The sequence below is a fragment of the Choristoneura fumiferana genome, chromosome 18 (assembly GCF_025370935.1).
Source record: "Choristoneura fumiferana chromosome 18, NRCan_CFum_1, whole genome shotgun sequence".
NCBI classification, from domain to species: Eukaryota; Metazoa; Arthropoda; class Insecta; order Lepidoptera; family Tortricidae; genus Choristoneura; species Choristoneura fumiferana.
Window position 1 is genome coordinate 7036192 of NC_133489.1, and position 24863 is coordinate 7061054.

General features: G+C 38.3%; 2 protein-coding genes across 7 annotated transcripts in view; both read right to left on the reverse strand.

Annotated features, from left to right (window-relative positions):
* LOC141438111 (guanine nucleotide exchange factor DBS-like) overlaps positions 1-24830 on the reverse strand; it is a 116665-nt gene extending 91835 nt beyond the window's left edge. For 2 of the 6 annotated variants that reach the window (XR_012452452.1, XM_074101797.1), the window contains exon 1: positions 24404-24830. Coding sequence is in view for 5 of the 6 variants with exons in the window: in XM_074101797.1 (XP_073957898.1) it covers positions 24404-24572 (169 nt within the window). In the remaining variant the exon portion in view is untranslated. Of the gene's footprint in view, positions 1-4999; positions 5160-24403 lie in introns of those variants that run through there. The other 4 variants (XM_074101787.1, XM_074101786.1, XM_074101794.1 and 1 more) reach the window with 3 other exon arrangements.
* LOC141438112 (uncharacterized) lies at positions 7667-12520 on the reverse strand. The gene is made up of 4 exons (XM_074101798.1): positions 12315-12520; positions 11739-12018; positions 10616-10843; positions 7667-8970 (listed from the first exon to the last, which is right to left on the reverse strand). The coding sequence occupies exons 2-4, from the start codon at positions 11997-11999 to the stop codon at positions 7762-7764; spliced, it is 1698 nt and encodes a 565-aa protein (XP_073957899.1). The 5' UTR covers positions 12000-12018; positions 12315-12520; the 3' UTR covers positions 7667-7761.
* Positions 24831-24863: the final 33 nt, after the last annotated feature.

Here is a 24863-nt window from a genome sequence, read left to right on the forward strand (position 1 = left end):
TTCAGACGCTATATAAAACTAACTAGTGCAATCTATGAGCGAGTAGGTACTCGTCGCTATTCGTACAGTCGGTGCCCCAACATAAGTATCCACTTTTCTACGCAACTAGTATGAAAAAGTGGATTCATTGGTAAGTTAGAGAACCGATCGTACTAACTGCACGTACAGTCACCTGCATTAATATCTGCCACAGCGGAGCGTGCAAAAATATCTGACACGTCCTTCCGGCGCTAGAAATAGAGTCGTATCAGATATTTACGCACGCTTGTTGTGTCAGATATTGGTGCTGGTGACTGTATCTTTACGCTTAGGTATTTGTTAAGTAGAAGCAAACAATGAGCAATAATGTTGGTATGTTTAAGGGTTCACGCGTTTACAGTAGAGGCAGAAAAACAACGCATTACAAGGCGTTACGAATTACGACTGACAGCGCTTGCTTCGGGTTTGTTTAGGAATTTCGTAATGTTTCTCGTCTACATGCTCGCTTTATTTTTAGGCATAGCTGCGCCATGCACACTCGTACCTTCGCACCCGTATCTCTAGGAAATGAGCTCTGATTGGATTTATGTTAGGCTCTAACAGTTAGAGCCAGGATCAGTGTAGTGGATGGAAGTTGAATATGAAAGTGATGGAAGAAGAAGAACTCTATATTTTCTCAGATTGAACACAGTGAATTTCACAAATAGGTAGGTATATTGTATTTAGACAGAAAGAACTAGATAGGTACGTTATTTTGCCCGATTCAGCCAGACTCTCGCGAAGCGCCTGCTAGAGGCTCTCGGCATGACTCTTGGCGAGTGGACGCTGTAGGAGTGGTAGCCAATCACACTCGATTTATTGTCAGTTGCCCACTACGTCTTTCACGTCACTTTCCTCCCCCTTTGACTCGCGCCAGAAAAACCGACACAAAGCGGAGCGACAGCGAAGCATAGGCAAAGGAAGACGAGGGGACACGAGCACACCGTCCTCCCTCACTCTCGCACTCGCGTTCCCTCGTGTAGGTAGCTTCATGGAGAGTCTGGATGGGGCATTTAACCTTAAAAGCCACAAGTACGTACGACAGCGAGCAGCATCCGAAAGAGAAGAGCTGTGAATGCTTCCACTTCGGAAGCAAATGGCCAAATTAATAAAGTTAAAAACTTGACAGATCCTACTCTATCAATAACCTAGAGCGGTACCTAATGTTTAAGAAACCAATCATTCTTATCCTACTAATATTGTAAATGCGAAAGTTTATGAGTTAGTGAGTGAGTATGTTTGTTACTTCTTCACGCTGAAACGGCTGGACAGATTTGGATGAAATTAGGCAAAAAGTTAACTAACTTTAGTAAAGTTAACTAACAGAATACATTTTATCCCGATATTCCCACGGGATAAGGATAAAATCTTGAAATAACAACCGCTGGGCTTGGAGTTATGAAATTAGGTATGTAGGTAGCTAGATGTCTGGAATAACACATAGGCTATACCTTTTTTTCCGATATTCCCACGATATTATTTTCATAGGGATAAAATCTTGATACTTGGACAGTTGTTCTTAACACAATCTCAATGAACACCGCGATATAAATTTTAGAAATTCCCAGGGCAATTTTGTAAAATCCCGGAATTCCTATTGCGACTACCAGCTCCCATAGTTTAGGCGTGCGAAGACGCGGGTAAACGCTAGTGATCCTATATAAAATTAACAATTAAAGGTCCGTTTATATCTACAGACATTGAGCGTGCCAGACACGTGCCGTGGCAGAAAAATTAAGGTTCTTCTATAGTGTCCATTTACGTATTTATATCTATCGTTACACGACCGCGCAGACGCCGACAGACACTTAATTTATTTAATATTATTTTATCTGCCATGGCACGTGTCTGGCATGCTCAATGTCTGTAGGTATAAACGGACCTTTACACGTCTAGAATAGAGACGCTATCTCATACCGCTTTACACACACTGGACTGTCTAGGCTAGTAGCACGGGGTACTCCTACGTGCACGTGTGTATCCGTCCGTTAGACACGTAGGTCAGGCGGTAAAAAATGATAGTCAACGCTGTAATTTAATTTACTAAAGATTGATGACGGTTTCGTTCAATCAAATATGTTGCGGGCTCAAGCGTATCGGTAAACATTTAAATAATACCCAATATTAAATTAACCTGGTTAAAGCCACAGCTTCACGGTGTATGCAGGCTGCTTCCAAGCAGTTGACGTCCTACGCATACATATTTAACGTTTGAGCTCCACAGAAAACCAGCGTTACTGCACATACCTAATGTGCGGCAACACCATGCTGGAGACCCTTTTTGGTATCCTGTTGTGTCACCAAGTAACTTAGTTTTAGTGCTAGTTTTAGTCTTATCTATTTTATTATTGTAAGCTGGTGGTACTTATGGAGCCAAAATAAATCTTTCTTTCTTTCTACGGCTGATATGATGATGATTATTAAAGTAAGTATAATAATTACTGTGTACGTGTAACGCCATTGATAGGTAGGTATACATACCTACTTGAAGGAATGCATAAGATCCTTGCTACTTGTTAGTCATCAAAATCGTCTATTGTCGTACGACATGGTAACTTAATGTTTCCTTAGCTCCTAATAAATACACGATTGTTTGATCGGTTCGCTTTTGTGGCACTGTATAAAGAAGGCACCCATTGTACCGAGCTGACTGGAAAGTACTTCACCCGATTCAATAAATTAATTTAAACGTCTCATCCTGTCGTGTTTATTTATCCATATTTTATTTGACAGGGCTACTTAAGTCTGATGAATGCAAAATAATCCGATGTCTGAAATAACTTTACAAAAAGTTGGAAAACCAGCGTCTTTGTCACTTCAAAGTTCAATGTCTCAAAAATGGCTGAACCGATTTTGATGAAATATGTCTAAGAACCATCGCTAGAAACCCTGCTTTCAAATAAAAAACCCGCATTCCAATCGGTCTACCCGTTTAAGAGTTACGGTGCCACAGACAGACACACAAAGCGGTCAAACTTATAACACCCCTCTTTTTGCGTCGGGTTTCAAAACATGAGTAAAATCAAGCTGCATTTGGAACTTGTTGTATAGAACAGAAACGGACATCTTGCAATGTAAATAATATAATGATTATGGTAATAGTAGCTAGGCTAGAGCATGAGAAACCGGTCCTGTGCTGACAGACAAAATACAAAGTTTTAATTTTTTCGCTAAGACCGACTTACGCTTGACCGTTTTTATTATTATGTTGATTTGCAGTATATTTAGGGGGTATATCCATTATCTATTTATCATTCCTATTTTGAGATTTGCTTGTTTAAACGTTACAGAGATGGAACGAATACAATACGTTTATTGTATTTGTGTCCACTCTTGATTTTTTTTTGTTGTAACACCAACAGAAATATACATAATATGTAAATTAGCTGTTTATCTACTATGGTTATCGATATACAGCCTTGTGACAGACAGACATACACACGGCGAAGCGACAGTAACAGAGTTCCAATCCTCGGGTACGAAACCCTAAAAGATTTCGTTTTAAATCAGGTCAATCAAATAGTCCACGCGGAGAAATTAAAATGAAACGCAAACAGAAGCTTGCAAAAAAAGTGGAATCGGAAAGGGAGGACAGGACAATACGAACGGCGAACAAAGGCCGGTTGCGGACGTCGCAGCGCGCATAGCAATCAGGCTGCAGGCGTCAGCCATTACCAATCTACGAAGGACACTAACCTTATGGATATGCTACAGATATCCTTTACTGTTGGACTGATATTAGGTATGCTCGCGGCGCTCATGCGGCGCCCAGCGGGGCACCGGGGAAATTAGCTCTCACGTAGACGGCTCTAAAGTTGCTGAACTATCTAGTTATCTAATAGATACCTAACCTACATTTAACTCAATCCTTGAGTTAACATACAATGTTTGGACGAAATTTTGGGTGAAAAACTTAATGAACGAATAGGTAGCGTAGATATGAAAAAGAAGAAAAGGTAAATAAGAAAAAAAAACAAGTCTAGTAGTCTTGATCTCTGTTATGTATCTAATATTGAATAACCACTATTGTCACTATGGAAATGTTTTCATAATCGATACTAAAACAAATAATTTCCTAATGCGAAATATAGCGCGTTCAACAGCCGGGACAAATTAAAAATCGTGATCGTAATGTCTTTAAGAAATATTCGCAAAAATATAAAATTACTTGCAAAGTTACACAACTCTAGTTTTGGGCTTTACCGCAGTCGGGTATAAGCAAATGTAGGCAGGTATTACTCAAATACTTATTTTAAAAACATTGTGCAATGAAAAATGAAAACTAAGGGTCTAAATATAACAATTAAAAAGATTAAGCCAGATAATTTAAGTTCATAAAACCCCTTAACTCTTTTATTGGTCTTGCTAATTGTGACTATTTACTATAGGTATCCCTACAATATTTGAAGAGTTCCCTCGATTTCCTTAAGATCCAATCATCAGATCCGGATTCAACGACAATTCGATTAGATGACACACTACGCCCCATAAACAATGGTTTAATCAATTTCAAAGACCATTCATAATTGAAACTATGAGCCGCCTCAACTATAACGGAAAATAATCAAATCAATATATCTCAATTTAATACCTAAGTCCTCGTCTAGTCCTTACGTCTTATTTTAGGTTCTCATCCGAGTACTGAACACCGAAGCTACCGTACAACGGCCAACCGATAGTCTTTTTCAACCTCGACATTGGCGGAATCATCGATAGTATCGATGGAGCTACATTTTTCCTAAAAATTGAATTGAATTGAGTCCTTACGTCAAATAAATAGCCCAGTTGCGCGACTAAATTGTTTGTTCCTTGCAATCCATAATGAAGACAAATAGCAGAAATCGTTTAGTACCTTACGAAACTGGGTTAATTCAATAACTTTCCTGCTTGCACAATACGTTTCTTTAATCACCTCATAGCGATGGATAAAGGCTAATATTTAAAATAAGCTGGATAATGTTATTTGCAAAAATGATCTCACCAATTGCAATGGCGGCAGCTCTTCTTTCATTCTTAGTGCTGCACTTCCAAAACTTCATGGCGGAAATCACTGCGAGGCGGCGAGATGACACAATCCGCGCCCGCTAAGGCAAGTCGCCATCGTCAAACTGTCCGATTGGGGCCGAAACAATGAGTTTTGTTTACAAACGTCTGACGGGCATTTATTAAATTGTCGAGACCAATGAGCTGCGCACGAGTGTAGAGTGCGACAGGCGCAAGCCCCCGGCAGACGGTCTCGACACTGTAACTCTGCACCGGCTAGCCTGATTGCAGGAAGGCGTGGGAGCCTCGACCCTTGGCGTCCTAAACCTCATTGTAACTGACACATCGGTAAAGTTCATTCACATATTCGGGGATTAAAAATATGAAAACACGCAAAATGTAGAGTATAAAAGTTTAATTTCTATCACATCGTGATGTCTTTCTACAATTTTGACATAGACGCCGAACTTTATGCTAAAAGTGATTACTATGATTCGAAGATGATCCAGGCGGATGACAACATAACTGATTTCCTTAAAATCATTAACACAACGCATATTATAGTAATTATAATGATAGTGTACTTGAATCTGCTTCGAATCGCACACAGTATTGCACTATAAAAATACATGGATAAGCATAATTTCTAGGCACATTTCTGTACTGTCTATAGTAAAATTGATTATGATTACACACTTCTATTTTGTTACATTTCATACTAAGGTCTATCTTAACTTAGTTCAATGAGATTTCAGGGTCACTCGTCTAATCGAGAAAAATGTGGTGCTATTATAATTTCATGAAGAATTTAAAAAAAAAGTAAAAAGATAAACATTTGATTTATAAAACATTTCATTTTATTCTGAGTGAAATCATTGTGTTCAAAAGTTATAGCATAATAAAATAACAGTTAAAATTATTACGCTTACTTTCTAAGAGTGCTCCCAGTTTTAGAAAATTGAAATCAGATGTAAAAGATCAAGATTAAAATGCGACGTGTGATGATTCCATTAATAGTAAATTAAATAATGGTTTTAAACTAAAATAATTTATCTCTTATATCAATCAATGGAGATGCAGTCAAAGCTCCATTTAAAATACCAAAAAAATACTAAGCTAAAGGAATTACATAAGCGCCATTCGTGAAAGTCTTTTATTTTACAGCTACCATTTTTCTTGTTCATTGGGTAGCCCCTAACGAAGTGTCAACGGCTGATAAAATACTTCTTGTTGAAATGGAACCTCATACACATAGTCTAAGTACAGGAAATTGTTGAGGCAATGCATTGGTTTGGTTGCATGGTAAAAATCTTACGCCGGGTCCACGTTTTTCAACGCAGTCATATGATAGAATAAGAGCCTGGTTCACAACTAATTCATATATTTTATAGGACAGATTTCTGTGATGCCGTCTCCGTTTGTCATGTTCCTATAACAGAGACAACATTACATTTATGTCACATAAAATATATCAATGAGTGGTGAAACAGGCCCTAAGACAGAAATGATCTCTGCTTGCTCTAACAAACGACTGCATCAGTGTGCCAGCGCTTACCAAACGTGGGGGTCCGCGCGTCTTTAGGAACTAATCAATGTTTAGAACAAACCTAGGATTTCATGAAAGTATGTTTTGTGCCTTTGTCGAGGTCTGCGCATTTGGAGTTCTTATTTGTACCTATGCTATGCTACCTTGAAGTCAGATAAGATCGCACAGAATTGACGCATATGCAAAATAATCTTTCTATTTGTCTGTCGATTTCAGTTGCATACATGTCAAGTCGATGTCGTATCATGCAAGCTAATCGAAACATATTGGTAGTAGGTACCATCAAATCGCAAATAGGTGCCACTGGTACCACAACCTTGCTCTGAACTTAACAGCTACAAAGTACAACTGGTAAACAACTGATACATTTCTACTGCATAATAAAGCTGTGGTTACGCGCCTGATCGCGTATGGAATTTATGAAAATTCTGAATAAGGCAGACTTGTTGTTAGCTGCTAATTGATGAATAAATACAAACATTTTGGTAAAATGATTCAATTTAATGTGATATGTAATTCACTAACATTGTAACAACACACACTTCCGTATGAATTAATCCGTATTGAAAGTATAACCATATCATAGCTATGTCTTAATCCACATCATAATTTTAAAGGCACTGCTTTTTAAAGTGAATTCAATAGTAAGGTCGCCAGAACGCTTCGTTTGTCTAAAAAATAAAATAATTAATATGATTCATTTACATCTAAACTCACACAGAAAAATATAAACTACGCCCAGGATATTCGCAATCTAACCAGCAAGACGTCTACGTAACCTGACAATTCGTTAAAATAATGCTATTCATTTTAAAACCACAATATTAAAAAATAAACTACTAGCTACTGCTAAATTTACTGGTGTAAATATGATTAACTTTATCCTTACAGATAATCGTTACATATCAGTTTATCAATACTGAATAGGCGTACACCTAGGGTATTCTCGCTAACTTATTGCCAATGTTGCCGCACCGCAGCGTGGTCGAACACGCGAGCACTCATAGGCTCGACATCCATGGCCCGTTCGAGTGACCACCCTATACGAGCGCGATGGAGGCTAACGCATCAGTGACATAATGTACTTCTCTTTAACTCTAAGCGTAGCCACGTCCGTTCCCTCTCAGATTTTCCTGCATGCCGTGTTTGAGGCGACGGTGATCACCCTCGCGTCGCGTACAGTTGACTCGAGAGCCGGCAATCGGGCGCAGTCGTCAATGCCTGTACCAGGCGCCCTGGACGCGCGTCTGGAAATGCGAGACGGGCGTGACGATGTAGGCCTGCTGCTGCTGCTGCACGACGGCGAGCGGGATGACCTGCTGCGCCATCTCGACGGGCTGCGGCGGGTCGTCGGGCACGCCCAGCGGCTGCACGCAGTGCTGCTGGCCCACCTGCTGCGTCAGCACCTGCTGGTGCTGGCTCACCTGCGGCACCAGCATCTGCTGCTGCATGCCCTGCTGCTGCGCCTGCTGCTGGTGGATCACCACGTGCCCGCCCTGCCCCGACATCTGCTGGTGCTGCTGCACCGACACCTGCTGTACTTGTTGCTGCTGCTGCTGCTGCTGTTGTTGTTGCTGTTGTTGCTGCTGCTGCTGTTGCTGTACTTGTTGCTGCTGAGCCTGCTGCTGCGCGTGCTCCCTGTCCTGGTCCTCCTTCTTCTTAGCCTCTAGAGCTGCCTTCTTCGCCTCCGACTTGTCCTTCTCGTGCTGCATCCTGACCGGATCCTTGTTTTTATCGTAGGACATACACTTCCCGCTGCGGAACGGCACCATGTCTTTCGGGAGGTCCTGCTTTTTAGTGGCGAACTTGACGTGGGGGAACTGGTCTTTCATGAACGCTCGGAATGTCGAATACCCCATCAGTTTTACTCCAGGTTCCAGAATCTCCCCATATTCTTTGTAAGCTTCAAACAAGTGCTTCCTGGAGTCACCCTGTATGATTATCGTCTTGCTGGCCTTTTTGCCTGCTTCTCCTGACGGTTGCACATCTTTTGGAGAACTGGCATGCTGTTTCAGGTACTCCTTTAAGAAATTAGTAGCATGTTTGTATATATCTAGAGTGAATGTATTGTAAGGCTTTTTCCCTACATTACCGTGTATCCTGGGCGCTACGCCGTGCGTCATTACGTGCTGCCTGATGCGCTTCAGTTGATAATGCGTCACATTCTCTAAATACAAGAAAGCTTCCAAACAGACCTTTCTGCCCTGGTACACGTAGCACGCCCTCAATCTCCTCCTGACCTTATGGCGAGATGTTTCTGCAGGATTAGCTAGACTGGCCATAGTGATGCCCATCAGGTACATGTCATGTTCACTTTTGGTCAATTCAGCAATGTTAAGACGATGGCGATACACAGCCTCTGGATTAAGTCCACGATAACAATTATCTTTGCAGTCACATCCTCTTCTCAGTCTTTCCTTGACCTGAAAATAAAATAAATTACAAGTTCAATGACAATATAAGTTTATTTAAAATAATAATAATAATAAATAAAGCCCTTTATTCTGAAAAGTTTATTTAACTAAATAACTAATTTGTTGCACTGCAAACAATTTCATGCCACCATACAACAACCATTACGTACGATCGAGTTAAAAACGCAGAATAAAACACGTTTCTTGTATGGGGACCCCTTTCAAATTTTTGGATTCTATACTCAAACAGTCCAAATGGAGCCCTATAACTCTCACGTCACTCACATGTCTGTCTGTCCGTCGTCTGTCACACATGTTTTACAGCCAAACAGACGGTCTGAGCTAGTCTAAGAGTTGGGGCTGCCGGCTGGGCTCCCATACAGTTAAAGCGCAAAAAACGTTTTACCTTCGCCATGGAGCGGTGTTAAGAGCATTTTTTGTTTCAAAAAGTATTTGAAAACAGAAGAATGAGAAGCCAGCAAAGGCAGAGTGTTTTGAGCGCTCGGTTGTTTTATGCGATAAACGCTGCGCAATGCGTTTGACGCACATCAATTTGCATCAGATAATCTAATTATCTAATTATTATTATTATTATTATCTACCGTGGTGGCCTAGTGGTTTGACCTATCGCCTCCCAAGCAGAGGGTTGTGGGTTCGAACCCCCGGCTCGCACCTCTTGAGTTTTTCGAAATTCATGTGCGGAATTACATTTCAAATTTACCACGAGCCCAAGCCCTCTTGTTCTGAGAGGAGGCCTGTGCCCAACAGTGGGACGTACATAGGCTGGGATGAATCTAATTACCAAACATCTGACGCAGTGAGCGCAGCAGCAAACGCTGGTTGGATTAAATGTGCGGCAAACGCATTGCGTGTGCATGTGCGTGAGCGAGCGTGTGCGCGTTTGTGTGCCGGATATCCGGCCATCCGGCCGACGGTCCTGCCGAATATCCGGTATCTGGTATCCGGCCAAACAACTATCCGTTTTATCTCTAATTAAAACTTACTATACTACCATCCTGATTTTTTTTTAATTTTTCCGCCCACTGGTTTAGATTTTAGTGGGGGGGGGGGACGCTTGATTTTAATGAAAATTTGCACTTTAAAGTTGAATATTTTGCAAACAAATCACTGAATCGAAAAATCGATTACCCCACCCCACTACAACGATGGATGAGAAAAAAAAACACCCCACTTTATGTCTATGGAAGGTAATCTAAAAAAAAAATTAATTTCAAAATTGAGCAAAATTATAGCTTTTTAGCATGGATAGTCCCTGAGCAAGGCCGCGGACGGACAGACAGACTATAAGGGTTCTGTTTTTGCCAATTTGGCTACAGAACCCTTATAAAAAGGCGACTTCCATACAGATCAAAGGAGTGGGCTTTCTGTATTTGTACTAATATTTATTCTGTGCTAGCTCTTGGCCTGTTTTTTTAATGTTACTTATTTGAAATTATTAGCAACTATGGGCCAAAATTGCAATTCAAGTGTTCTATGTAGTTCAAAAGATAAAACCCTGTAACTTGCACTAGACTGTACAAAACTTCATAAACTTCACAAAATTTCTCCCATTCATGAGAATTTAAGTTGTTATTATGCTATGGCCTTGTACGGGAACTACAACTATCAAGCTCTAACATTAATTCCTACTTACTTGTGTAGGATTATCCTCCAACTTGTTGTCAAGCACCTCCTCATCACTGTCCGTCTCAGCTCCCTTCTTCTTCCTTCTGGCTCCCTTTTTCTCAACCTTAGGCTTTGTGTCAACTTCCATTTCAGCTCCATCAACATTAGCCTCAAACGCTATGCTGTAAGCACCTTGCATTCCTTGCAAATTGGCCTCACCATTTTCCACCTGAATTGTGTGGCCTTGCCATAAAACCTGAAATGTGAAATATGTACTTAATGTAACCAGTAGAAAAATACAATAATAAAAATGTAAATTTTTAAGCTGGCTTGCTTGTTTAGAAATAAGTCATAGTTTAAGTCCCGAACTAAGCAAAGCTATGGGTATAAGTACAAAATAAAACATACTTAAATAAGTATGGTATCACTCATGATTCTGGTACAACCATTTGTGTATAACTAGTGCCTGCCTTCTCCGGAATTCAAATTCAGAATCTAGGTTCACGGTCAGGGTTATTTGTTAAACATGCGCTATCTACTCAACATGTGAAAGAATCACTCGCTCATGCCAGTCATGTTGACTGTCCTCATTTCAAAAATGGATTGTTCAATAATAAGCATACTAGTGAGTTGCAACTCCCGGGAACATTTGACTGTTCCCTACACAACATGGTTTACCAGAAGATGATGTTAGATTCAATTTCATTTGTTTATGAGACGGTTGATACACCTGTACAATCATCTACTAGCATGCAATTCTCATGTTAGTTTGAGAACTTGGTGCAATTTATTAGGACAACTGTGTCAGATAATAACCTAACTTTGTGTCATCATATTAGCAAATCTGGTTATTCTGGTATTCATAATAAATAATCTATGTTAAATCCAAACATCCTTCAGAAACATAGACAAAACTTTTCGAGCCGTTTGCAGTCTAGGATTTATAAAATAAATCATCATCTCAGTGAAAGTTGACAGTTTCTGACATTTTGACACCATTAAAGCTTTGACTAGCGGTAATTCAGGGTTATAATCATAACACTCAGTTCTAGACTATGCAAGCGTACCTACAAGGAACATTAACAAAGGAAATCTCTCTTCGCTTCGAGGCAGTAGTATGGTATTGGTGAGCAATGTGTTAGGAGGGTTACCTGTTCCTGATGACCATTGTAGTTGTGCTGTTGCATGGCCTGCTGCGCACCCATCTCGAAGACGGAGTGCTGGCCCATGACAGGCGTGTGCCACTGCGCTCCTTCGCCGTACTCGCCGCCGCCATTCTGGTCTTGCGGAATGGCCACGATGATGGCCTCCTTGCTGTCCACACTGCGCCGCTCCACAGACAGCAGTGAGTGCAACACCTCACTGGCCTCCTTCTCCGCCGGATTCACCACCTCCATCTTCTCATACGACATGAGTGCTGCCCGCTCGACACTACAATGCATGAACAACCGATCGTTCACAATCGAATCACATGTGCCTACGTATATATCTATGTACTATACTCGCATCGCGATCGTGACAAACCCGCCCCGATCGCTACAATTCACAACCCCGCTACAAATACGAGAAAACCGCGATAACTTTTCAAATTCATGTAAATAAACACAACAAAAATCGCGCAATTATTAACCTTAATCGCGTTTTTTAAGTTTCATTATCGCATAGCGGATCGAACTCCCGTGGAATATTGGGCCATATAGTCATAGCAGAGGAAGAATGAAACTTACCGTTTTCACGTCAATCCAACACTTGAGATGCATAAAAATGTATAATCACTGTTAGTAATCAAACGTGGATCGTTTTCCTTTGCTCTATTTTCATATTGCAGTCATAATTGAAGAGAAATGCACAAATATTTCACTGAATTCACGGAAGCAATATGGCGAACACTTTCTGTGAATAAAATCGGAGGACGCCGCAGAACACGTCTTTAGTACAGTGCGCCACCACTGGGTACCGCCACTATCGTTCGTTTCCGTATTGACGCTCTGACAACACAGCGCGCCTTATTTGAAATGTTGGCAGAATGAACGCGCGCAAGTAGATAGCCTTTGATTTTTTCTTAAAACGTTAATCGGCATACTTGAATACAAAAATCTAAGAGCAAAAATCTGTATTTTGTATTCATAGGTTGCGACGACGTAGAAATAAATACTAAAGAAGTTTTACCTAATGAGACAACGTGGAAATAAAATAAACGTTTCACGTTACAATAATAAATACAACTATAAACACAAATGACAAGGCGATATGGTCTCGGACCTGAGCCTGTCCGAACAGACGGATAAAAAAAATATTCTTTTTCATTTCCAAATTGCACTATTTAAAAATATATAAACAAAGAAAGTGCAAAGAATTAATTAACTCCGTAAATAAATAAATAGGTAGGTTGTTAATTTAATTTAGTTTACAAACGTGAAGAAATCTTAACTTATCTTCCTTCCATCAAGTTTGTAAATAAGCTTTACATAGGTAAACGTAGATTAGTCGATTAGCTAAAAATTATAAAATAATAGGTACAAGATGTAGCAATTTAAATTATTGGTTTCAGAAATATACCATCAAGCCCTGCAATAACTTGTGAGAGAAACACGATCCGGTGCGGTATGCGAGCTCATGTAAGGCCACCAGTGTATTGACCTATAGATTAAGTTCCCGGGATGTCGGGCACCAATTAACGAGGGTGCCGAGCTAACAAAAGGCAGCGTTCCATCCAGGTGAGCGAAATAGGTATTAATCGAAAACTAATATTTTGTTTGCTGTAGCTGACGCAAGTCATCTGTCTTTCTTTATCGATGCTGCTCACTGAACTTAACGTCTCGTTTTAGAACGGCAAAGGATTATTGTAAGCGTTTGCAATCTGATATAAATAAATCGCGTGATCGATCCTTAAAATATTTTATTAGCAATTTAATGTAGGTATTCTGAAAGGTCGCTCAAAAATATTTTATCTCAGAACTTAACAATATCTACTTATCTGTGGGTATTTATTTTGCTTCGATCCCGTGGAATAATTTTCTGAAGGAAAAAAAAATGTCCTATTTGTTTCCGCCTAGACTAGAATCTAGATGATAAAAGATGTATGAAAAATTTTAGCTGCCAAAGGCTCAAAGATGCCAGCCCGCATCGGCCTCAACGCCTAGGAGACATCGATGAGTCAGTCGGCCCGGTCTCTGGACTTTTTCTTTTTATAATAAAATTATAATAATGTGCACTATTTCTACCTTACGTACGATTACTTAGCTGTTGCCCGCTATTTCGCCGTCGCAATTTAGTTTATTGCGTGCCCGCACGCAGGAACTATAGAATTTCCTGGGATAAAAACTATCCTATATGTCCTTCTTGGGGTGTCAAACTATCTCCATAGGTACCTACCCAATTTCATCTTGATCAGTAACGTGCTTTAAGCGTGAAAGCGTTACAAACGTACTCACTGCAGTATTTGTAATATTAGTAAGGATTAGTTTAGTAGGATAGGAAATAGTACTTTTACCAGTAGTAGTATATATAGTGCTTTTAGTAGTACTAGTCTAGTGGGAGTATTACGCCCTCCAGCGCACCGCATTTCCTGCTGTAAAGATTAATCTGGTGCCGCATATTGATGATCACGCAATAGGTGAAGGGCTTCGAATTTTGTTCCACAACTGGTTTTTCTCTGAGTAGATAACTATAACGATTAAAGCAGCAAAATTGTACAGTAATAGTCATACTTGTTAAGGCCATTTTTTGGCCGGATGCTGCACTTCGTGAAGAAAGCAAACCGCTTTGCACAGTGATAGTACAGACTAAACTGAGTGATTTGACTCGCAGCAGCGGAAGTTTCACCCCTTAGGAACAGAGATGGCGCCACTTCTTTAAAAAATATTTCAAAAAATTCTACAAGCTAAAGTAATAAACCGATTTCAATGTTTAATATCTCAAATGAGAGCCTATTATATGCGTTACTTATAAAAAAATACAAAAAAAATTGTTACAAAAACTTTTGTCAAAAAACGCCATCTTAAGTTTTTTTTTCTTACCTGATTTGTAGTTTTTACTTGATTGCTTAAAAAAACTGTATGTAACATGAATGGTTTAATGCATGTACATATTACTGAGTACATAACAAGTATTTTAAAAAAAATCCGACACCGATACCTATCATATTTAACGAAATATGACAGTTTAAATGTGAGCACAAATTTCTTTAAAAAATATTTCAAAAAATTCTACGAGCTAAAGTAATAGACCGATTTCAATGTTAAATATCTCAAATTAAAGCTCATAACATTCATTATTTACAAAAAAAATATAAAAAAATATTTACTGAAAACTTTTGGCAAAAAACACCATCTCAAGTTTTTTTTTCTTACCTGATTGGTAGTTTTTATTTGATTGCTTAAAAAAACTGTATGCAACATGAATGGTTTAATGCATATACATGTTACTGAGTACATAATAAGTATTAAAAAAAAATTGACACCGATACCTATCATATTTCACGAAATATGAAAGTTTAAATGTGAGCACAAATGTCTTTAAAAAAATTCAATAAATTCTACAAGCTAAACTAATAAACCGATTTAAATGTTTAATATCCCAAATCAAAGCTCATAAAATTCATTATGTAGAAAAAAATATTAAAAAAATATTTACTGAAAATTTTTGGCAAAAAACGCCATCTTAAGTTTTTATTTCTTACCTGATTGGTAGTTTTTACTTGATTGCTTAATAACATTGTATGTTGTATGCAACATGAATGGTTTAATGCATACTTATATATATTTCTGAGTAAATAAAAAGTATTATAAAAAAACCTACACCGATACCCTTCATACTTCACGAAATATTTAAGTTTAATTGTGCACGCTTTTCTTACAAATAAATTTCAACGAAATCTTCAAGTGAAACTAGTACTCTGATTATAATGTTTAATGTTAAATGAAAAGAAGAACGAAATTACCTATTATTAAAAAAAAAATTTTCCTGGTGTTACGAAAAAACATAATTACTTTAAAATTAGTAATTATTAAGACAATAAATAAAAACTATACCGTTTCCGGCATAGTTGATTCTGAGATGTAATATATATTGCTTAGTAGTTGGCGAATTTATTTAAAAATTAGCTTTTTGTGTGATAGGTAGGGCTACAGCTTATAGATATGTCACATTTGAAATAAAAGACTATGAACATCAATGTTCATCAAATATTTAAGTTAAAACCTATAAGTCCTCTTCGGGTTCATCGGCAGATGTAGAACTGAAAAGGAAAAGTCGTTTTGAAGTACTTGTGCTTTTCCAATACTACAAAATCACAGATCTTTTAGACACGGACTGTGTTGCTGTAATTACTGTTGAATTATTTTTGTGCCTAGTTGATTACCATTAGATCTAAGATTTTGTGCCTACCTGTGGAAATCAGTGGGCAGCATACTAAATAACCCTGCATTGAATATTATATTAACTTACTTTTTATTTGTACAGCCACCTTTGCAGGATTTACACTGGGCAGTGCATGGTAAGCTGACCCGACGACACCCACAACGCATGGTATCGCAGCCAGATTTGCAGCCACAATACTTAATGGTCCAAGAGGCTTACTTTCTTTTGCCAACTCTCTTTTGCCTTAGTCCATCCCCAAGAAGATGGACATGGTACGGAAACTTCTGGTTTCAGAGCGTTTCTCCATATTTGGCCCGCTTGGTAAGCTTCACGCAGTGTATGTTTATAGAGAGCATGTCCATACCATGTCCATCTTCTTGGGGATGGACTAAGGCAAAAGAGAAGGACTCCAGAATTGTCGCAGTTACAGCGATTTGGTCGCAATTAAGCCTCTTGGACCATTGTGGCTGCAAATCTGGCTGCGATACCATGCGTTGTGGGTATCGTCGGGTCAGCTTACCATGCACTGCCCAGTGTAAATCCTGCAAAGGTGGCTGTACAAATCAAAAGTAAGTTAATATAATATTCAATGCAGGGTTATTTTGTATGCTGACCACTGATTTCCACAGGTAGGCACAAAATTTTAGATCTAATGGTAATCAACTAGGCACAAATATAATTCAACAGTAATTACAGCAACACAGTCCGTGTCTAAAAGATGTGATTTAGTAGTATTGGAATAGCACAAGTACTTCAAAACGACTTTTCCTTTTCAGTTCTACATCTGCCGATGAACCCGAAGAGGACTTATAGGTTTTAATTTAAATATTTGATGAACATTGATGTTCATAGTCTTTTATTTCAAATGTGACATATCTATAAGCTGTAACCCTACCTATCAAACAAAAAGCTAATTTTTAAATAAATTCGCCAACTACTAAGCAATATATATTACATCTCAGAATCAACTATGCCGGAAACGGTATAGTTTTTATTTATTGTCTTAATAATTACTAATTTTAAAGTAATTATGTTTTTTCGTAACACCAGGAAAAAATTTTTTTTTTTAATAATAGGTAATTTCGTTCTTCTTTTCATTTAACATTAAACCTTATAATCAGAGTACTAGTTTCACTTCAAGATTTCGTTGAAATTTATTTGTAAGAAAAGCGTGCACAATTAAACTTAAATATTTCGTGAAGTATGAAGGGTATCGGTGTAGGTTTTTTTTTTATAATACTTGTTATTTACTCAGAAATATATATAAGTATGCATTAAACCATTCATGTTGCATACAACATACAATGTTATTAAGCAATCAAGTAAAAACTACCAATCAGGTAAGAAATAAAAGCTTAAGATGGCGTTGTTTGCCAAAAATTTTCAGTAAATATTTTTTTAATATTTTTTTCTACATAATGAATTTTATGAGCTTTGATTTGGGATATTAAACATTTAAATCGGTTTATTAGTTTAGCTTGTAGAATTTATTGAATTTTTTTAAAGACATTTGTGCTCACATTTAAACTTTCATATTTCGTGAAATATGATAGGTATCGGTGTCAATTTTTTTTTTAATACTTATTATGTACTCAGTAACATGTATATGCATTAAACCATTCATGTTGCATACAGTTTTTTTAAGCAATCAAATAAAAACTACCAATCAGGTAAGAAAAAAAAACTTGAGATGGTGTTTTTTGCCAAAAGTTTTCAGTAAATATTTTTTTATATTTTTTTGTAAATAATGAATGTTATGAGCTTTAATTTGAGATATTAAACATTGAAATCGGTCTATTACTTTAGCTCGTAGAATTTTTTGAAATATTTTTTAAAGAAATTTGTGCTCACATTTAAACTGTCATATTTCGTTAAATATGATAGGTATCGGTGTCGGATTTTTTTTTAAATACTTGTTATATACTCAGTAATATGTACATGCATTAAACCATTCATGTTGCATACAGTTTTTTTAAGCAATCAAGTAAAAACTACAAATCAGGTAAGAAAAAAAAACTTTAGATGACGTTTTTTGACAAAAGTTTTTTGTAAATATTTTTTTTGTATTTTTTTATAAGTAACGTATATAATAGGCTCTCATTTGAGATATTAAACATTGAAATCGGTTTATTACTTTAGCTTGTAGATTTTTTTGAAATATTTTTTAAAGAAGTGGCGCCATCTCTGTTCCTAAGGGGTGAAACTTCCGCTGCTGCGAGTCAAATCACTCAGTTTAGTCTGTACTATCACTGTGCAAAGCGGCTTGCTTTCTTCACGAAGTGCAGCATTTTGTCTCTAACAAGTATGACTATAAAAAGGTAGTCGCCTAATGAAAAAGCACATGGCCTTCAAAGGAATTAATTTTGAGAAATTTGGCCCAGGATTAGAGATGAAAGTACCTACTTACTGCAAACGTACAACTATATCCGAGACCAGCTACCATCGGTGGCGCCACACTCGAAATTGTGCCTAAGTATCGTTGAGTATTTATCTAGCTAAATAATCAAAGCTAAGTATGTATAGCTTGGTCAGACTATACAACTCGGTAGAAACAGTTTCGAGAAAGAGAGGCTAATAGGTGAATACAGTTGGGCTGGGCTGCTTTCGCGAAACTTCGGTATATCTTGACGTAAGACATCCCTCAGTGCCTAAAAACGAGTCATCAACCAGTGCGTCCTACCAGTTTTAATTTAACCTACGGAGCCGAAACGTGGACCTTGACTGCGGGGCTAATCCACAAATTCAAAGATCCACAAAGTCAAAGCTATGAAGAGAGCAATGCTAGGGGTTTCTTTGAAGGATAAAATCCGAAATCACATTATCCAACAAAGAACGAAAGTCACCGCCGTTGCTCAGAGAATTAGTTCGCTGAAGTGGCGTTGGGCTAGCCACGTCTGTCGCAGGACCGATGAACGGTGGAGTAGACGAGTCCTCGAATGGAGACCACGGACGGAAAAACGCGGATGGATGCGAGGGGCTGAAGACAGATAGTGTGTGGCGCGCCATGGAAGAGGCCTATGTCCAGCAGTGGAGTGGACTGCTGTAGGCTGATGATGATGATGAGAACTATATTTAGCTTACTTACAAAACCTAAGTGATGGTGCAATTTTATACTGCTCTGAAAGATTTCAACACCTAAAATAGGTTCTACTCCACACATGCTGATCAAACTGGCGACATCGAAAAGTATGTAGCATCAGAACATGAACGTATTAACCTGTGACTGTTTGTCTAGCGGAGCTTATTGGTAGGTACCTATGACCTTTAAAGCAGAGCTTTCAAGTGAGTTTGGATGGGTTCGATCGAGTCCGGCTCGTATCGTACCTTTGAGTATTCTAGAATTTATATGTGAAATTACATTTGAAAGTTACTATGAACTTTACAATAAAGGAAAACATGTGAGGAAACCTACACACACACATGTGAAGAAATTCAATGTTGTGTGTGAAGTTCTCAATCCGCCCTTGGCTCGCGTAGGAATTACGGCCCAAGCTATCTAATTCTGGGTGGCCTTAAGCTTTGCAGACGGTTTAGTAAATTAAAATAAATCAACGAAATTTCCGTTTTGAAGCCAAATATTTCAAATCACTAAGCTTTGAACTATCTTTATTACTATACGTTCAATAATGCAAACATAAAAGCATATAGAAGCATAGATACAAGAACCTACCTACATAGCACCTCTCTGTTTTGCGTCAGGGGTTACTGGACTTACTGGGCAGTGGGCAGGGTACACGAAACGTTATATACATTTCCCTTACATACTTACACATGAACATGAATCAATGAGCCTATAGATCACAGCAAACTGCTATTTGTTTTCTATCGGGCGCTCATGGACCACATTAGACACTACTGAGGGAAGCACATTACGATGAACAACTAAAGGAGTCAAATCAACTTCTGTTTGAAAAGTCTGGTCCTTCCGGGGATTATCCTATTCCAAGAGATCACAAGATCTAGCAGCATATACCCATTTGGACATTCAATACTATCATGAGCATTAGTCAAGGTTAATTTCTGGCCAGATACTTTGAAAACGAATAAAGAATAAACATTTGTCTTATTTGTCATAATGGTATTTTTTTATGAAATCAGTAATAAATAATCTGACCTTTGTCACGTCTTTACGTGTTTTCAAAGATTCTCAGTCTTTGCATGGACGAAAACAAAACTATTAATGAAGTACATACATTCGATGATACGCGCAATTTGTTCGCTATCCCCGCATTAAATAGTGCAAAATTCTTCTTCCCACTAACAGTAAACCACACAATCCGAAAGTTTTTGCACTTATGTCAAAGAGAACACACACAAGGTGAGAAGGTGAGAGGCGTTGAAATTATGAACAAACATAAGAAAGCTTTTACGTAAATTACGTTATTTTATTTCACGGTAAGTGTGCGTGATGGATGATTCATCACGAAGACACGGAACACGGGATTTGATGGGATCTCTGAATAAATAATTATGACGACCCCTGGGGTCCCATAAATAGCTTCTACATTTATCTTGTTAAATTTAAATCGTCGTTTTTGCTAATCTACAGATTTTCTTTTAGATTATCATCCTAATCTAACCTAAGTCGCTCCACATTAAATCCTATTCAGAAGCACCGGCACTGTTATTTTGTTTGCAGGAGCTAATAATAGTCCTCCACGTCGGTTTCGATGACAGCAACCCTGACTAAAACAAAAAAACATTATTTTACAAAATTTATGTAAACTATTTCCTAGCAAGCCATATTCAATAGGCCTTGCTAGACCAAACTTAGTTTTAGCCTTGTGAATTTTGTGTGTCATTAGTCATTTTAGTCATTAGTCGTTTATTGCAACCATAGTATTGTACAGATCTTAATAACTAAGTAAGAACATTTAGTTTCAAATGGGCCCTGGGCGGGCATGGCAATGTCACATAAATTAATATCCAATTCAAAATAATCTTAACAATAAGTATACAATAGCAATTTTATATTAAAGAAAATATTTTATCAAGTTCTATCATTATCATTAAAAAGTGTGTATAGGGGTTTGGGTCTTTCTTTTCAAATTTGGCAATTGAGGCCCACGTATATTCAATCGTTTTTTTTTTCAATATGCCGATCGATCTGAAGATGTTAGAGCGCCACGAAGACCTGTTTGAAGCAAGCTATTCCTAAGTAGTAGACGTATTAGTCAATATAAGGGAGAGTCAATACCGCAGAAGTAAGGTGTCCGTTGAGCACGTCTTTGTAGCGCAGATGCCGACCGCCGTGCTTTCGTTTCCCTCGGCCATCTCTGAATAGAAGACAGCTTTGGGTAACCGGCGGTCATCCATACATGCTAGCACCACCTGACATGGCGCTACATGAGAATAGCTCTATGACGCAGGACTTCAGAATTTAAGACACGGCCCGCTACCTGATCTTCAGGATAGATCTTAGACAACGAAGGTGGTTGTATCAAGTTGAATTCGCTAAATAGATTGAGAACACTTAATTTGCAGATAGTTTACTACGCGTTATTAATCAATTAACAACTGGTACGACGACAAAAACTCACTGCAATTTGAAGTATTTTCTTGATATTTTGAAAACGATAGTTCTTAGTCTTTTGTAGTACTTAGAATGTTATGGGATCGTTTAAAACCCTTCGACCGCAGGTTGTCCGTTTTAAGGTTTCTCGGTTACCGCCCGTAGACTTGTGATCTTGTAACGTGACACGATCAGAGGTATTATACAATGTCAGAGTCACCTTCCTTTATTTTGTACAGCCTAATATAAATAAAAGCTTAAGTAAGTCGTTCTTAACAATACATCCAAATCTATCGGTTGAACTCAGGTGGTTGTTTTAGTTTCGTCAATTCACAGCACTTTAGATCTAGAATATCTAGATACAAAGATATTTTACGTCAATACTTGCATAGCTATAAGTATCTACATATAATTTCAGCGATGTAGCAACTGTGTGCCTAAACAATTACCAAGATAAACCATGCCCAATTCAGATTCATTGTCAGCCACTGACGCATCTAGACATCTAGTTATAATATGATATCCTGAATTCTAACCATTGAGCTATTATTACTTATAATAGCTCAATGATTCTAATTAAGTTTATCTCTCTTCGTAATCCTGTAGTACTGGGGTGGCATTTGCGTTCTAGGAATGTAGAATAATGAAAGATTACGCAAAAATCACAGAAGATGACTCCTGTCATATAGTTTACCTATAACAAACAATAGCAGAAATCTGTGGCCGCCTGTGACGATAAATTATCAATGTTTGCATTCGATGAACTTTACAAATGTTAGGATAACAGTTAGGCACTTGGGTAATATTTATTTGAAAATTGTTTTTTTTACGACCTTTAAATTCTCCGATCAAATCACTTTTGGAGCTTTGGTCATTGAGGTAGTTGGTGGAATACAGAAGCACTTTTTAATAAACTTCTATACACCAACGCAATCGCAACAGTCAACCCCATGGTACCTATCTGTGCCCTGTGCCATAAACTCGAACTAAACCCCTTTGAAAAATATGAAAGTCACTAAGGATAACTTTGAGAAAGATTATGAATCTAACACCTCGTAGGTACCTAAATGGAGAATAGATTCCATAGCAAAAGAAATCGATGATCATGGGTCCATATTGGCTCATCATCGCAGTTCTAACCTAACCAAACCCACTTTTCTGGCAGGATTTTGGTTCTGTGATGGTCGCAGTTCTAACCTAACCTAACCCACTTTTCTGGCAGGATTTCGGTTCTGTGAGGGTCGCAGTTATAACCTAACCCACTTTTCTGGAAGTATTTCGGTTCTGTGAGGATCGAAGTTCTAACCTAACCTAACCCACTTTTCAGGCAGGATTTCGGTTCTGTGAGGGTCGCAGTTCTAACCTAACCCACTTTTCAAATACCCACTTTTCTTTCAAGAATGTATAATGTTCATTAGGATGTATAATAGCGCCTACAGACTCACGCCGAGAACCCCCGAGAACACCCGAGAAGCGTGAATGTGATCGCTTTCTCGCCGTCTCGTTCTCGCGCTCGCCTGTTCTCCGATCAGTGTCGGTATTTTCAAAGGGTTTCTCGGGCGAGACACGAGAACGGTATTACATTCTTGTTCGGTCTCAGTGCGACCGTGCGACTGCTATGTCGTCCATTCCGGATAACGATCGAGAATGCAAATGAGAAGGTCGGGAGTGTAGATGCCTTCTCGGTTTTCGTGCAATTTCCGCGGCAAGACTTCTCGCCGAGACTTCTCGCGTGAGTCTGTAGGCGCTATACTATAAGAAACATTATCGAAGTTTGGCGCACCCGGTGTTCACACCCGTATATTTTGTGGTTCGCATTTCGCGGGAAGATGTAATGTAACGCAGGTATGAGAATAAAAAACTTGTGAGAGGGTGCGCACTGGTGTGGAACAAATAATAATAATATGTACCAACACACTTAATGGTAAGTAAAAACTAGAGTACAGTACCACTGAACTGAATGCGCATTTTAGTTTTGGAAAAACGATTCAAACGATTGCCGCTTTAAAAGGTGGGAAAGTGATTTACTTTTCAATTTATTATTTAGAATCGTCGAATTTAAACATAAGTAGTACGGTAAAGGACGTTTAATTCATGAACTACCATGGAACCTATAGTACCATCGCATTTAAAGCAATTTCAAGCAAGGAAAATCGTAATGACTTTTCCTTTAAAAAGGTTCTATGGTGGCTCATGAAGTCATGAATTAGTCCTTGTCTTTGACCGTAGCTAAACGGATTTTTTTCACAAATGATAGTTAAGTAGGTACCTACCCACAAAGTATTACTAGTATTAGGAACGCTACACAACAAACTTTTGAATAAAAAGCACAAAATTAAAAAGAGATGTCTTAACACTATAATTAAATATTTATCTTGATAACAACGAGCGTTGAAGCGAGCAATAAAGTTTAAACATCGACATATAGGTATGTATGAGTTTAAATTTGAATAAATAAACGTTTCTAAAGTTTGTAACTACTAATCAGGTTTCCGGGGACGTTGCCCCAATTCCTTCCGATTGCTACCAACCAACCTATAAATTACATACATTTTTCTGACGTTTTAAAAAGATAATTTTGTCGTAGCGGGAAATTCCCTAGTTTTTATTTATTTACTTACTAGGTTTATCTGTGGAATTACAATTGTTTAAAACGGCAGACTTCAGTAGAGTAGGTATAATCGGACGGATCACTTTAAATAACGACAAAAAAAAACAAAATGATCGTTGAAGTAGAAAGTACCTAGTCGAAACCTAATATTTAATGTTCATGAAGTTTAAAAAAATAGTTAGGTAGCTATTCGAAAAAAAAAGCTGTGACTCATTCAGGTAAGTACCTATTTTCATTTTCATTATTTTCTGATTTGTTTACTGATGCTGGGCTGTTGTGTTTTAACAAAACGCTTGCTGCTGCCCAGTAAAAACCTACCAATATTAACTTACCAGCCGCAGAGTCCAGCGTGAAGCAGCTACTGCGAGACTTGACCACCGCACCTGGTGAAGAACCATCAGGCCACTCTATTCGTTCTTCCATAGCCTTCGAAGCACTTTTCTTAAATTGCTCCAAGAAACTATCTATTTGCGTCTCAATACTGGTAGGAGAGCTAGCCATCGTTTCCACCGAAACACCGAAAACAAACACAACAGCACAATCCTTCCCCTACGGCATTTTAACGTCTTTTGTGTCCGTATTTTAATTTCTATCACAACATAATACAGATCCTTTGATATATTTCGCATTGCATAATTTTCCCGTCATCTTTATACCGAATTCGTTCATCGACCCGAGTTTACGTACGATGACATCAAAAAGACCGCGGACCATGAAAGAAACTAGCGCATTGGGTATCAAAGTGATTAATACTACGGATACCGTTAAGTTATAGGTATATAGTGCACGATG